General features: G+C 40.0%; 1 protein-coding gene across 1 annotated transcript in view; it reads right to left on the bottom strand.

Annotated features, from left to right (window-relative positions):
* Window positions 1-13,417, bottom strand: part of Sbf2 (SET binding factor 2) — a 311,159-nt gene that overhangs the window by 117,304 nt on the left and 180,438 nt on the right. The window contains 3 exon segments of the mRNA XM_032892912.1: window positions 4,503-4,652; window positions 6,095-6,204; window positions 12,453-12,657. Of these exon segments, the coding sequence (XP_032748803.1) occupies window positions 4,503-4,652; window positions 6,095-6,204; window positions 12,453-12,657 (465 nt within the window).

Raw genomic sequence — 13,417 nt, 5'->3', positions numbered from 1 at the left:
CTGTGATTCAAAATTATGATCTATGTTTATTTAGAATTTTCTCAGGTCTTTTTCTGTTTTGATGAGTGGGTTCCTCATAGAATGAAGTTTAATATAATGAAAGAAGTAGAGATTTCACTAGGTTTTCAAATAAAAATTTATTGTTAAAACACAATAGGTTTTACAGTAGCTAGGTTCTACACATAATAAAAAAATTAAATAGAGGTTCAACATGATTTTTTTGTAGCTTTTTTTGAAAAATATGATCCATCTTTTGAAATGAGATGTTATGCAGAAAGTAATTATACCCTGTATAAAACAGTGCTGTGAAAAATTTGTCTTGGCTTTGAAAGACCCTGATAAACAAAGTAGTTGTTGGCAGTACTCTTGTTCTCTTTGGTTTTCCCTTGAGGGCAAAAAAGAGACTAATTTCTAGGTCATGAAAAGAAAGATTACTAAATGTTTGAATCACTAACTAAAATTTAGTTCATTTAGTTATTGTTTCTTTCTTAAAATATCAACACAGATGTTTGGCCTGCTTTGAATTCTATGCTTTTGTAAAGGGTACTGTGAATGTCATATTCAACCTCTTTATGCATGGTGTTTCAAAAAGAAAAAACACCATTAAACTCCAAATTGTAGTAAAGGACTATTCAAACAAGGACAGTACATGTAGGCCAATTATAACCAGAAATGATGCTTATATGATGGCAAACACTGGTAGGAGCATGATGAACACAGGACTGTGGTGGTGTGAATAGACATGGCCTCTACAGACTCATGTGTTTAAACGTTTAGTCCATAGGGACTGACACACTCTTAGGAGCTGTGGCCTTATTATATAACAGGAGTGGCCTTGTTGGAGGAAGTAAGTCACTAAGGAGGTGGGATTTACAGTCATATATCTGCTGAAGGTACATCCAATGTCTCTCCCTGCTGCCAGGGAATCAAGATGTACAACTCGGCTCCTCCAGCACCAGGCCTGCCTGCACACTGCCATGCTTCCCACCATGATGATAATGGACTAAACCTTTGAAACTATAAGCCAGCTTAATTAAAGGCTTTGCTTTGTAAGAGTTCCCTTGGTCCTGGTGTCTCTTCACAGCAATGGAAAACCTAAAATTGGTACCAGGGACTGGGGTATTGCTGTGATGAGCCTGACCTGCTTTTGTTTGGAAAAGAGTGGATTTTGGGATTTTGGATTAGGAAAGCAGTAAAAATGCTTTAAGTGGAGCTTAACAGATCATACTAGTAAGAACATGGAAGACTGCAGTGCTGAGGGTGTTAACTCTGGGGGCCTGGTTCAAGAGATTTCAGAGGCAAAACACTTTAGTATATTGCCTAGACATTGTTCTTGTGATATTTTAGTGATGAATGTGGCTGGTTTTTGTTTTTGTCCAAAGAGTCTGCCTGAGGCTAAGGTGAAGAGAGTAGGATTAACTGCATCGGCAAAAGAAATCTCAAAACAGCCTAATATAGACTCTGTCCAGTGGTTCACTGTTATGAAGAGAGCATTTTCCAAAAAGAGTAAGCAAAAATACAAACTATATGTATGGTTCAAGGATTAAAGGGGCACCGGAAGTGGAATGGCTATTCCTGACTGGTGTGAGGTGGAATCTCAGGGTTGTTTTGATTTGCATTTCCCTGATGACTAAGGATATTGAACATTTCTTTAGGTTCTTTTTGGCCATTCGATAATCCTCAGCTGAGAATGTTTTGTTTAGCTCTGTACCCCATTTTTAATAGGGTTATTTGGCTCTCTGGAGTCTAACTTCTTGAGTTCTTTGTATATTTTGGATATTAGCCCTCTATCAGTTGTAGGATTGGTAAAGATCTTTTCCCAATCTGTTGGTTGCCATTTTGTCCTAATGACAGCGTCCTTTGCCTTACAGAAGCTTTGCAGTTTTATGAGGTCCCATTTGTCCATTCTTGATCTTAGAGCATAAGCCATTGGGAAATTTTCCCCAGTGCCCATGTGTTTGAGACTCTTCCCCACTTTTTCTTCTATTAGTTTGAGTGTGTCTGGTTTGATGTGAAGGTCCTTGATCCACTTGGACTTAAGCTTTGTACAGGGTGATAAGCATGGATCGATCTGCATTCTTCTACATCCTGACCTCCAGTTGAACCAGCACCATTTGTTGAAAATGCTGTCTTTCTTCCATTGGATGGTTTTAGCTCCTTTGTCAAAGATCAAGTGTCCATAGGTGTGTGGGTTCATTTCTGGGTCTCCAATTCTATTCCACTGATCTTTATCTGCCTGTCTCTGTACCAATACCATACAGTTTTTATGACTATTGCTCTGTAATACTGCTTGAGGTCAGGGATGGCAATTCCCCCAGAGGTTCTTTTATTGTTGAGTATAGTTTTTGCTATCCTGAGTTTTTTGTTATTCCAAATGAATTTGCAAATTGCTCTTTGTATCTCTATAAAGAATTGAGTTGGAATTTTGATGGGGATTGCATTGAATCTGTAGATTGCTTTTGGCAAATCTTGCCCTAAGCCACATGTAGTCTTTTTTTTTTTTAATTTTTTTTTCATTTTCATTGTTTTCCAAACAGGGTTTCGCTATGTCTAGCTGTCCTAGAATTCAAATTCATAGAGATTCATCTGATTCTATCTCCAAAGTGCTGGGACTAAAGCTGTGTACTATTATGTCTGGCCTCTGTTGATGGCATATTATGTGTTTGTGGTCATCTACAGGTCCCACTATTACTTACTAAATTGATCATAATTTTGCCACTGTTCTAAAATGTCATTTTGCCATAAAATACATTTTAATGTAAGTGTGTTTTGATTTGGGCTATTTATTCTGTTCTATTGGTCAATTTGATTATAACTGTGCCAATGCTGTATTATTTAATTATCTGAGAGCTGACAAAGTCTCCATGACTTATTCTTTTTCTTGTTCTTATTAGAACAAAATTGGGAATTACAAGGAGGATTTTTTTTAATCTTCTACTTGGATTTTGGTAGGAATTATATCACCTCTAGAGATTATTTTGAGAACTACTATCACATACTGTTTCTTTGCATTTATTTAGGCTTCTTTCATCTACAAATTTTATTAGCAATTCTACCCTGTAGCTTTTGTTTCTACTCTGCCGTACTTTTGATACATTTTAAGGATTCTAATAATCCTCCATATTTAAAGAGAACAGGATGGCAACCAGAAGGAGGCCACGATTGTTTCTTCTAATTTGGGTTTTCACTATTTTGTAGGAATGTTTTTTCTTTTCTTTTCTTTATTAGATATATTTCTTTACTTACATTTCAAACGTTATTCCCCTTCCCCGTTTCCTGTCCATAAGCCCCCATTCCCTCCCCTCCCCATCCCCCTCCCCCATACAGGTATTCCCCCATCCATCCCCCTTATTGCTCCCCCCCAAATTCCCCTGCACTGGGGCTCCAACCTAGGCAGGACCAAGGGCTTCCCCTTCCCCTGGGGCCCCAACAAGGCTCTTCTCTGCTACACATGCAGTTGGAGCCCTGGGTCAGTCCATGTACAGTCTTTCAGTAGTGGTTTAGTGCCTGGAAGCTCTGGTTGGTTGGCACTGTTGATTTATGGGGTTGCAGGCTCCTCCAACTCTTTCAATCCTTCCTCTAATTCCCCCCAAGGGGCTCCTGTTCTCAGTTCAGGAATGTTATTTCTGTAAGATCATATATTTATTCTGAAGCCTATAGGAAACTGTTCCTTATAATTCATTCATTCATCATTGGATTGTTCATCATTAATTGCTCTCTGCTTCAATATCATCTAAAAACTAACAAGGGAGTGACATATGTAGTGAGAATTTTGATTTCTTTAAAAACCCAGTTATGTTATGTAAATTTTTTTTATCCCAAGTGTGGGATAAACGGCTGCTTCACAGCAGGTGTTATGACTTGCTTCATGCACTACCAGGGGCATGATTTCTGTCAGCTGCAGTTAGTTTAATTCTGGGGACGCTGGAGAAGGTGTACATGGGAGAGCCCAGAGAGGGCCTGCAGAAGCTGCTGCTCCAGGTTGTTACTCTGGATTGATGAGGAGAAATTGGAGATAGTCTGAAGATGAACACTGGACTTTCCTCAAGGGACTCAACATCCCTAATTACTAGGAAGTAGTCCAAAGAGGTGTATGCTCCCTTTACCCTCTAACTTTCTTTCTCTCCTACCTACTGTTGAGGGTTTGGAAGGGATTACAGTGGAATAAAAAGTTACAAGGGTGGTAGGTATAAGAACCCAATGAAATAGTCAAAAAGTAATACACTAACAGATGTAACTAGAGAATTTGGTAATATATGACTCTAGGCCTTTTGATATTGCTCATATTACAAAATGAGTATAGTATCATAGTACTTGTCAATAGAAAACAAGGAAAGAACAAAGTGAGGATTTCCATTAGCTAACGAGCAAGTGACTCAACAGATCTCAGCTCTTCTTAGGCTATCGCAGTCTCAAGACATTGATATTACAGTAGCTAATATATCTCGGGGGGAAAAAAGGTGTTTGCAAAAGGGGAATAATCCAAAGTCACTCAAGATTACCTGCAGAGTACAATTCATCATCCTTATTATGTAGTCAAACTGTTGATGGTCCAATATTGCCCGGTTCTGCTGAACATGCAAACCCAGTTCATCAGTGAGACACTGTCTTGCTGCTTTTCCTTTAAGGGCCCTCAAGGCAGCGGGAAGAGTCTGAAGAAGAAGAGAATTCCAAGTGAATTCCAAAAGTACCTTCAAGCAACCACACTGAAAATGCAAATACATCCTGTCAAGTATTTAACAAAGTCACTAGAATTGAATTCCGAGGGAATGGGTGATTCACTACTAAGACCAACTGTAAAGCAGATTTGTAATTATATGTTCGTTTATAAGACAGCAAGAAGAACAAGTACAAGTAGCTTGTAATGCAAACTGAGAAAGCATTAAATTGACTCCTCCCTCCCTGGACTTCACAGAACTTTAATGACCAAATAGGCTGCTGCTTAGATCGTGACTCAAAGCTATAGATATTTAGACATATTTAGATGTTATCTTTAATGAGAGCATTGCTTTCATTGTAAGAACATTCAGAAATGGCTCCCTAATTTACTATATAAACCTGCTCATTTGCATTTTGTAATAAAAAGCTTATTTAATTTGAAAAACCTAAAAGTATAGAAAAAAGGTACAAATAAGAAGTTAAGGAAAATTATCAGACAATAGGGCACAACATTAGAAGCAGGTATAAAAACATTGTGCAAAGCCTGGTATGGTGGCATACACCTACCTATATTCAGAGGGGCTGAGGCAGGAGGATCAGTAACACAGCATCAATGTAGACTACTATACAGTGGGATGTTGTCTCCAAAACCCCCAGACCAAAACAAACCAAAACAAGAAGTAAACAGCATGCAGAAGCCGGAGGCGGTAACCAACCAACGGAACCCTCAGCACGAGAACGTGAGGGACGATAGGTTGGTCATAGAGAAGGCAGCAAGCAACTGTACATATTTACTAACCCCTTGTAGCAGATGTTGAGAACTGACCATGAGTCACCAAGAAAATGCTATGTCATGTTCAGCATGGTCCACTGAAGAAGGCAAGAAAACCCAAGGACACATTTACGTTTAGTATCAGTTTCTAGTATTCACTATACAAGTTAATTAGATTCCTTGCAAAAACTGAAATTATATATAAAATAAAGTAAGTGAAAAAAGTTTTAAAGAGCCAAGCTTTTATATTGGAGAGAAAGTGGCTGGAGAGACATGTACTACTTTTGCAGAATATGTAAGTTCAGTTCCCAGCACCCACCCACATCAAGTGACTCTTCACAGTATAACTTCTGCTTTTGGGGGATTCTGGTGCCATGGCCCCTGCTAACACTAACACTAACACACACACACACACACACACACACACACACACACACACACACACAAATGGTAATATGAAATCTTTGTAACAAAAACCTGTAAAAAAAAAATGACTACCGAATTTCTCTTGTAGGCATACATTTGAACTAGTCTTAAATTTTAAACACTATTCATTTAAATCGTTAAAATACTTAAAGAGACAAATTGAATTAGAGAAGAGATCACTTGATAACTTCAAAATGTAACCCTAAAAGGAAAATAATAGGAAAAATGTTTTATTACCTTCTCAGTCTCCAAAGTTTTATTTTCAAATATGAATGATATGCAGTTTCTAACAACTTCCAGTCTCTGTGCACTGTTAAAAACTGTTATCACTTTATCCATTATTGAAACTATGGAGGAATATAAAGAGAACACAAATAAATTAAAACTGCATACATTATGCACCAACTAGGCTAATCTTTCAAATCCTTGGAAAAATTAAATTAACAAATGCCATGCAACAAAGAAAAAAATACTATATATTGTTCATGCTAATAGTTTTAAAGTAATTAAATTTTCCCTTTGGAGGCTACAATTTAGTTTAAATTTTATAATAATGAAGAAATAAATTACTAGTATAACATATAATATATACATATCTAAGAAATCAACTTCAAGAGACACCCAAAATGCTAAACTAGAGCTAAAAGAGGAAATAGCTCCACTATCATGAGTCTTTAACATATCTCCCTCAACTACTAGGGAAGAAGAGACAAGTATCACTAAAGACCGACAGTCCATGAACCTCCAGAGAGCAGGCAGGGGACTGACCCAGGCCCTCTGCATCTATGCAACAGTTGTAAGCTTGGTCTTCATGTAGGACTCCTAACAGCAGGGGCCGGGGTGGCTGTCTCTGACTAGGCTGCCTGCCTTTGGCACTCTTTTCCCTAACTGCTGCCTTGTCTAGCCTCCACGATGTACCTAGTCTTACGGCAACTTGATATGCCAAGGCTGGCTGATATTCAAGGGAGACCTCCCCTTTTCTGGAGGAGTGAATGGGGACAGGGGCAGGGACTAGGAGGGGAGAAGGGTGGGGAAACTGTGGTCAGGATGTAAAATGAATAATTAAAAGAAAAAGAAACAGAAAGACAGTCCATAGATCTGCTTCTTTCTCTTGGTCTCATATTGAACTTGAGTTGGAAGAGATGAAGTCTCAAAATCGAGGGCCATGATCCAAAGGAACCAGAGAAGTTGAGGAAGCCTTTTACTGGCGGTCTGAGCTTTGAAACTACAGATGATGGATTAAAAGAACCTTTTGAGGAATCAGACACTCTTACAGTGTGCAGTAATCCGAGATCCCCAAACAAAACATTCCAAGGGCTTTGGATTTGTACCTACTCTTGTGTTGAAAAGGTGGATGCTACAATGTGTACTCAGCTACACAAGGTTGATGGGGGTGTGGTGGAACCAAAGAGAGCTGTTTCTAGAGAGGATTCTGTAAAGCCGGGTACCCATTTAACAGCAAAGAAAAGAATTGGTGGTTAAAAGAAGATACAGAACACAATTCAAAGAAGAATCTTTCTTTTTTGAGAAATATGGCAAGATTGAAACCATAGAGGTTATGGAAGACAGACCGAGTGGAAAAAAGAGGATTTGAATTTGTAACTTTTGATGAAGATGATGAGATAGAATTGTTCAGAAAAGTCACAGTATTAATGGGCAAAATTGAAAAGGACCCTTTCTAAACAAGAGATACAATTGGCTGAATCACAGAGACATCATGGAGGTAAATTTAACAATTTTATGGGTCATGAAGAAAACTTTGGAGGTAGGGAGGTAACTTTGGTGGAAGAGGAGGCTATGGTGGTTGAGATGGTAGGTGGTGGATTTGGTGGTAGAAGAGAAGGAGATGATGGTTACAATGAAGGAGGAAATGTTGGTGTAGGTAACTGTGGTGCTAGTGGGAACTATAATGACCTTTGAAATATAATGAGTAACAGCAATCAAATTATGAACCATGACGGGGGCAGGAGGCAGTTTGATGGAAGTAGCTGAGGTATCCCTGGCAGTGGCTATGGATCTGGTGGTAGAAGTGATGGGTATGGTAGGAAGAGGTTTTAAAACATAGCAGAAAAGGGCTAAGTCCTCAGCAGGAGAGAGAGGGAGGCATTGTCAGGAAAGCTGCAGGTTACGTTGAGACAGCTGTTCCAAATACATTAGGGAAACTATAAAAAATTACCACAAAAAAACCCAATTATCTATCCTGAGAAAAATTACTTGAGCTTAAACAGGGAACCCTTCTTGTTCAGGATTGTCAGAGCCACAGTTTGCAGACGTGCAGCTATTGGTTGATACAATGTAGTGTCAATTAGATGTACATTCCTGAGGTCTCTTGTCTGTTGGAGCTTTTTGTTTTCATTACAATCAGGTATATTGCCCAGTAAACTGTGGTAGTGGCACTGGGAATAAATAATAAAGAAAATTTAAACTTATAAAAAAGGAAAAAAGACAGTACTATTCAATATAATACCCAAAGTGCTAGCTAGAACAATAAGACAACAAAAAGAGATCAAGGGGATACAAATTGGCAAAGAAGAATTAAAGGCATCACTATTTGCAGATACATGATAGTATACATAAGTCACCCCAAAAATTCTACCTGAGAACTTCTCCAGCTGATAAAAAACATCAGCAAAGTAGGCAGATATAAAATTAACTCAAATCAGTAGCCTTCCTTTATACAAATGATAAACAGGCTGAGAAAGAATTTAGGGAACATATTATTTTCACAATAGCCACAGATAATATAAAATATCTTGGGGTAACTCTAACCAAACAAGTAAAAGATCTTTATGATAAGAACTTTAAGTCTCTCAAGAAAGAAATAGAAGAAGATCTTAGAAAATGGAGAGATATCTCATGCTCATGGATTGGCAGAACGAACATAGTAAAAATGTTCATCCTACCAAAGGCTATCTACAGATTTAATGCAATTCCCGTCAAAATCCCAACACAATTCTTCAAAGACATGGAAAGAGCAAATCAATCAAACTGAGAATTCACAATGGAGGAATCTTGAGTGGCTGAGAGGCACCTAAAGAAATGTTCAAAGTCCTTAGTGATCAGAGAAATGCAAATCAAAACGACCCTGAGATTCCACCTTACATCAGTCAGATGGCTAAGATCAAAACCTCTGGTGACAACACATGTTGGCAAGGATGTGGAGAAAGAGGAACACTCCTCCATTGCTGGTGGGATTGCAAACTGGTACAACCACTCTGGAAATCAATCTGGAGGTTCCTCAGAAAATTGGAAATAGACCTACCTAAAGACCCAGAAATACCACTTTTGGTAATATACATCAAGGATGCCCCACCATGTCACAGGGCACATGTTCCATTATGTTCATAGCAGCCTTATATATGTGATAGCCCAGAAGCTAGAAACAACGGAGATGTCCCAGGACAGAAGAATGGATGCAGAAAATGTGGTTCATTTACACAATGGAATACTACTCAGCTATTAAGAACGAGGACATCCTGGGTTTTGCAGGCAAATGGATGGAACTAGAAAATGTCATTCTAAGTGAGGTAACTCAGACCCAAAAGGACATGCACGGTATGTTCTCACTAATAAGTGGATATTAGCCAAAAACAAACCAAAACAAAACAAAACAAAAACAAGCCCAAAAAACCCAAAACAAAAAACAAAGTACAGAATACCCAAGTGTACTGGTTGGTTTTGTGTGTCAACTTGATACAAAATGGAGTTATCACAGAGAAAGCAGCCTCAGTTGAAGAAATGCCACCATGAGACCCAGCTGTAAGGCATTTTATTAACTAGTGATCAAGGTGGGAAGACCCAGTATATTGTGGGTGGTACCATCGTGGGTTCTTTAAGAGAGCAAGCAGAGCAAGCCAGGGGAAGCAAGTCAGTAAGTAACATCCTTCCATGGCCTCTGCATCAGCTCCTGTTTCCTGCCCTGTGTGATCTCCAGTCCTGACTTCCTTTGGTGATGAAGTGTAAGCTGAATAAACCCTTTCTTCCCCAACCTGCTTCTTGGTCATGACATTTTGTGTAGGAATAGAAACCCCGAATAAGACACCAAGATACAGTCCACAGAACTCAAAAAGAGAGGACGCCTCAGTTCCACTTGGGAGGAAGAAGAAAGCAACCACAAGTAGGGAGGGGAGGAGGGACAGGGGAGGGAAAGCGGATGGGGGTTTGGGGGAGAGGGGAACATGATCTGGTATTGGGTGGGGGAAAAGAACTGAAGCCCTGAAGGCCAGCAGAAAATGGAAACAGGTGACCTCATGAGGAAGGAAGATGGGAGGACCCTCTAGAATGTATCAGAGACCTGGGAAGTGAGAGACTCTCAGGACTTAAAGTGGGGACCCTAGATGAAAAGCCCTACAGAGTGGAGAGGGAATTGAATCCACCTCCAGCAGAAAGACAGGACATCAAGTGAGGGATAGGGTAGCTATCCCACAGCCAAAGCTCTGACCCATAATTCTTCCTGTCTGAAAGAAATGCAGGGATGGAAATGGAGAAGAGCCTGAGGAAAAGAAGGTCCAGCAACAGGCCCAAAGTGGGTTCCAGCTCAAGGGGTGGCGGCTCCAAGACTTGACACCATTCCTGACGCTATGAGAAGTTCACAAAAAGGGACCTACCATGACTACTCTCCAAAAAACCCAACAAGCAGCTGAAAGAGTAGGATGTAGATCTGTGCACCCAACCAATGCACAGAAGCTGCTGACCCCTCTGATTGAATTAGGGAAAAGCTGGAGGAAGCTAAGGAGGAGGGCAACCCTGTAGGAGGACCAGCAGTCTCAATTAACCTGGACCCCTGAGATCTCTTAGGCACTGGATCACCAACCAGGCAGCATACACCAGCTGAGATGAGGCAGTCAACACATACACAGCAGAGGACTCCCAGGTCCAGTCAGAGAAGATGCACCTAACCCTCAAGAGACTGGAGGTCCCAGGAAGTTTAGAGGTCTGGTGGGGTGGGGACATCCTTGTGGAGATTGGGGGAAGGAGGAAGTGAGGGGGCGGGAGGAGGTATGGGTTGTGGAACTCTTGGGGTGTAGACCCAGAGGGGAATAAAATCTGGAGTGTGAAAACAAACAAACAAACAAACAAACAAACAAATAAATTCGGATATCTGGTAAGGGAATCGCTTGAAAACTTAAAAATTCTAATAATTCAATAACAAACATCTCAAATTAAAACTGGACAAAGACACTCTTTTAAAAATTTATCTGAAGACAGGACTTTACTCCGGCTGCTGAGATGTTGGTGTACGCCACCGTAACCAGCATTATAGACATTAACAGAAGCTGCACACAAGGGGACAAAGAGTGCTTAGCATTCTGGTGCTGGGAGGTGTCACACCCTTGTGTGACACTGCTGTAGAGTATAATGTAGGGCACCTGCTAAGGAAAAGAGTGCCAGCTCCTTAAGACAGAGTGTTCTTGGGAATGTGTTCAATAGGAATGGAAACATATCCATAAAAAGGTGCATATCAGTGTTCTCAGCAACATTATTACTAAAACTCCCAAAGCAAAACCAACTCAAATTTCCATCTCCTTATGAATATTTTTGAAAAGGTCAAATGCACATACATTTCTCCTCACTGTTGAACATTATTCACCCACAAAAAACAATGGCATACTGACACATGCTACTGTAAAAACTTTGAAAACATGCTAAATGAATAAGCCCCTTCACAAAGGTGCACATTTATACAAATGCTCATGATAGGCAAACCCATGAAGACAGGAAGTAGATTTCTCTCCAACCTGGACAGAAGGAAGTGGGAAATAACTGGTAACAGAAACAAAAAAACAATGGCTTAAGAAAATGTTCTTAACTAAACAGTGGTGATGACACAGTAAACTAAGTCATTGGAAAGTTGCTGCACTGGACTCGTAGGACTTTCAGTATGTGAACTACAAAAAACTACTTCAAGCTCAACAAACTGTTACAAGAATGAAGCAGATTTTACAGTGCCAGTGCTTAGATAATTACCACTTTTTATGGGAGGAAGGATGGATGAAGTAGTTTCTGTTGATAATACTTAATATATTCCCTAGGTAGCTCAGTCTGGCCTAGAGCTTAGGTCAGTCTTCCTGCTTTAGCCTCTCAAGTGCTGGGATTATAGAAATATGTCACTTCCCATCTCATAAAAGGTTCATTTTTAAAATGAGCAAACTCACACACACACACACACACACACACACACACACACACACGGATGCATGTGCACATATACACACACACACGGATGCATGTACACATGCACACACACACGCACGCACACATGAATGCATGTACACATGCGCGCGCGCGTGCGCACACACACACACACACACACACTCTCACACACACACGGATGCATGTACACACACACGGATGCATGTGCACATACACACACACGGATGCATGTACACATGCACACACACACACACGGATGCATGTACACATGCATACACACACACACGCACATGGATGCATGTACACATGCGCGCATACACACACACTCTCACACACACACAGATGCATGTACATACACACACACACACACGGATGCATACACACACACACACGGATGCATATACACACACACACGGATGCATGTACACATGCACATACATACCAACAGGTGGCCCTGCTGGCACTATGCATTTCTTTTCTATTCGTGTAGCAGGAGTTGCATTCTGGTTCTTAGCAAGATTTTCCTGTATTAGTTCTTGAACTCGGGCTTCATTAATCTTTGGGAAAGGAAGAATATGAACTCTCAAGTGGGATCCTTCTGTTGGACGTGGAACTTTCTGGAATGCCATATGAGGGTTTGGATTCTCCTGTAACATCAGACAGAAGAAAAATGATCTAAGTTAGCATATTTAACATGACTGTTAAAATAGGAAGAATAAAAGAGCACAGGGATACACTGAAGTCAGACAGGTGAGTGATTATACATTCATATGGGTCCTTTGTCTGTTGCTTGCATTGCCAAGCTGGAAAGGCAAAGGCTAAAGAACTTGACGCTAAACCGGGTTAACTGAATACAGACTACCAGACTCTTTCTCCAAGCTCTTTCACAGCAGCATGTGAGACAGTTGGCTGTCTTCTTCAATCATAGGCACATCATGCTTTGATTTTACATCTGGTTGCATCTCCTCACCTCTTAATTATGTGAATACTCCAATGCTCAATCATTGGACCTCTCTTCTACTGACACTAAAATCCTTTGGAGATCACTTCCAGTCTCTTAGCCCTTTATTATAAAGACATTGATGATTCAATATTCTTAACCTGATTGTTCTCTCCAATTCTACAGTCCTCTACTTAACTATGTACAACAAAGTATTTCCACTAAGATTTAAAATAACAATGAAGTCTATTTAGAAATCTATTTTACTCAGTCTTGATCACTGAATATATATTTTTCCGGTCCTTCCTGTGGTAGGATTGGCCATCTCTAATCCCTCTTTCTAACATACAATTATACATTTTTCTATCAACCTTGTGGACTTTACTGTCGAGAGTACATTTCTAATCTGCCTATATCTCCTTTTAGTGTAAGCTAACAGCTCTCAGACTATCCAGAACTACTGGTCT

The sequence above is a fragment of the Rattus rattus genome, chromosome 2 (genome assembly GCF_011064425.1).
Source record: "Rattus rattus isolate New Zealand chromosome 2, Rrattus_CSIRO_v1, whole genome shotgun sequence".
NCBI lineage: Eukaryota > Metazoa > Chordata > Mammalia > Rodentia > Muridae > Rattus > Rattus rattus.
The sequence above is the reverse complement of the archived record's forward strand: the minus strand, read 5'-3'. Positions and strand labels throughout refer to the sequence as shown.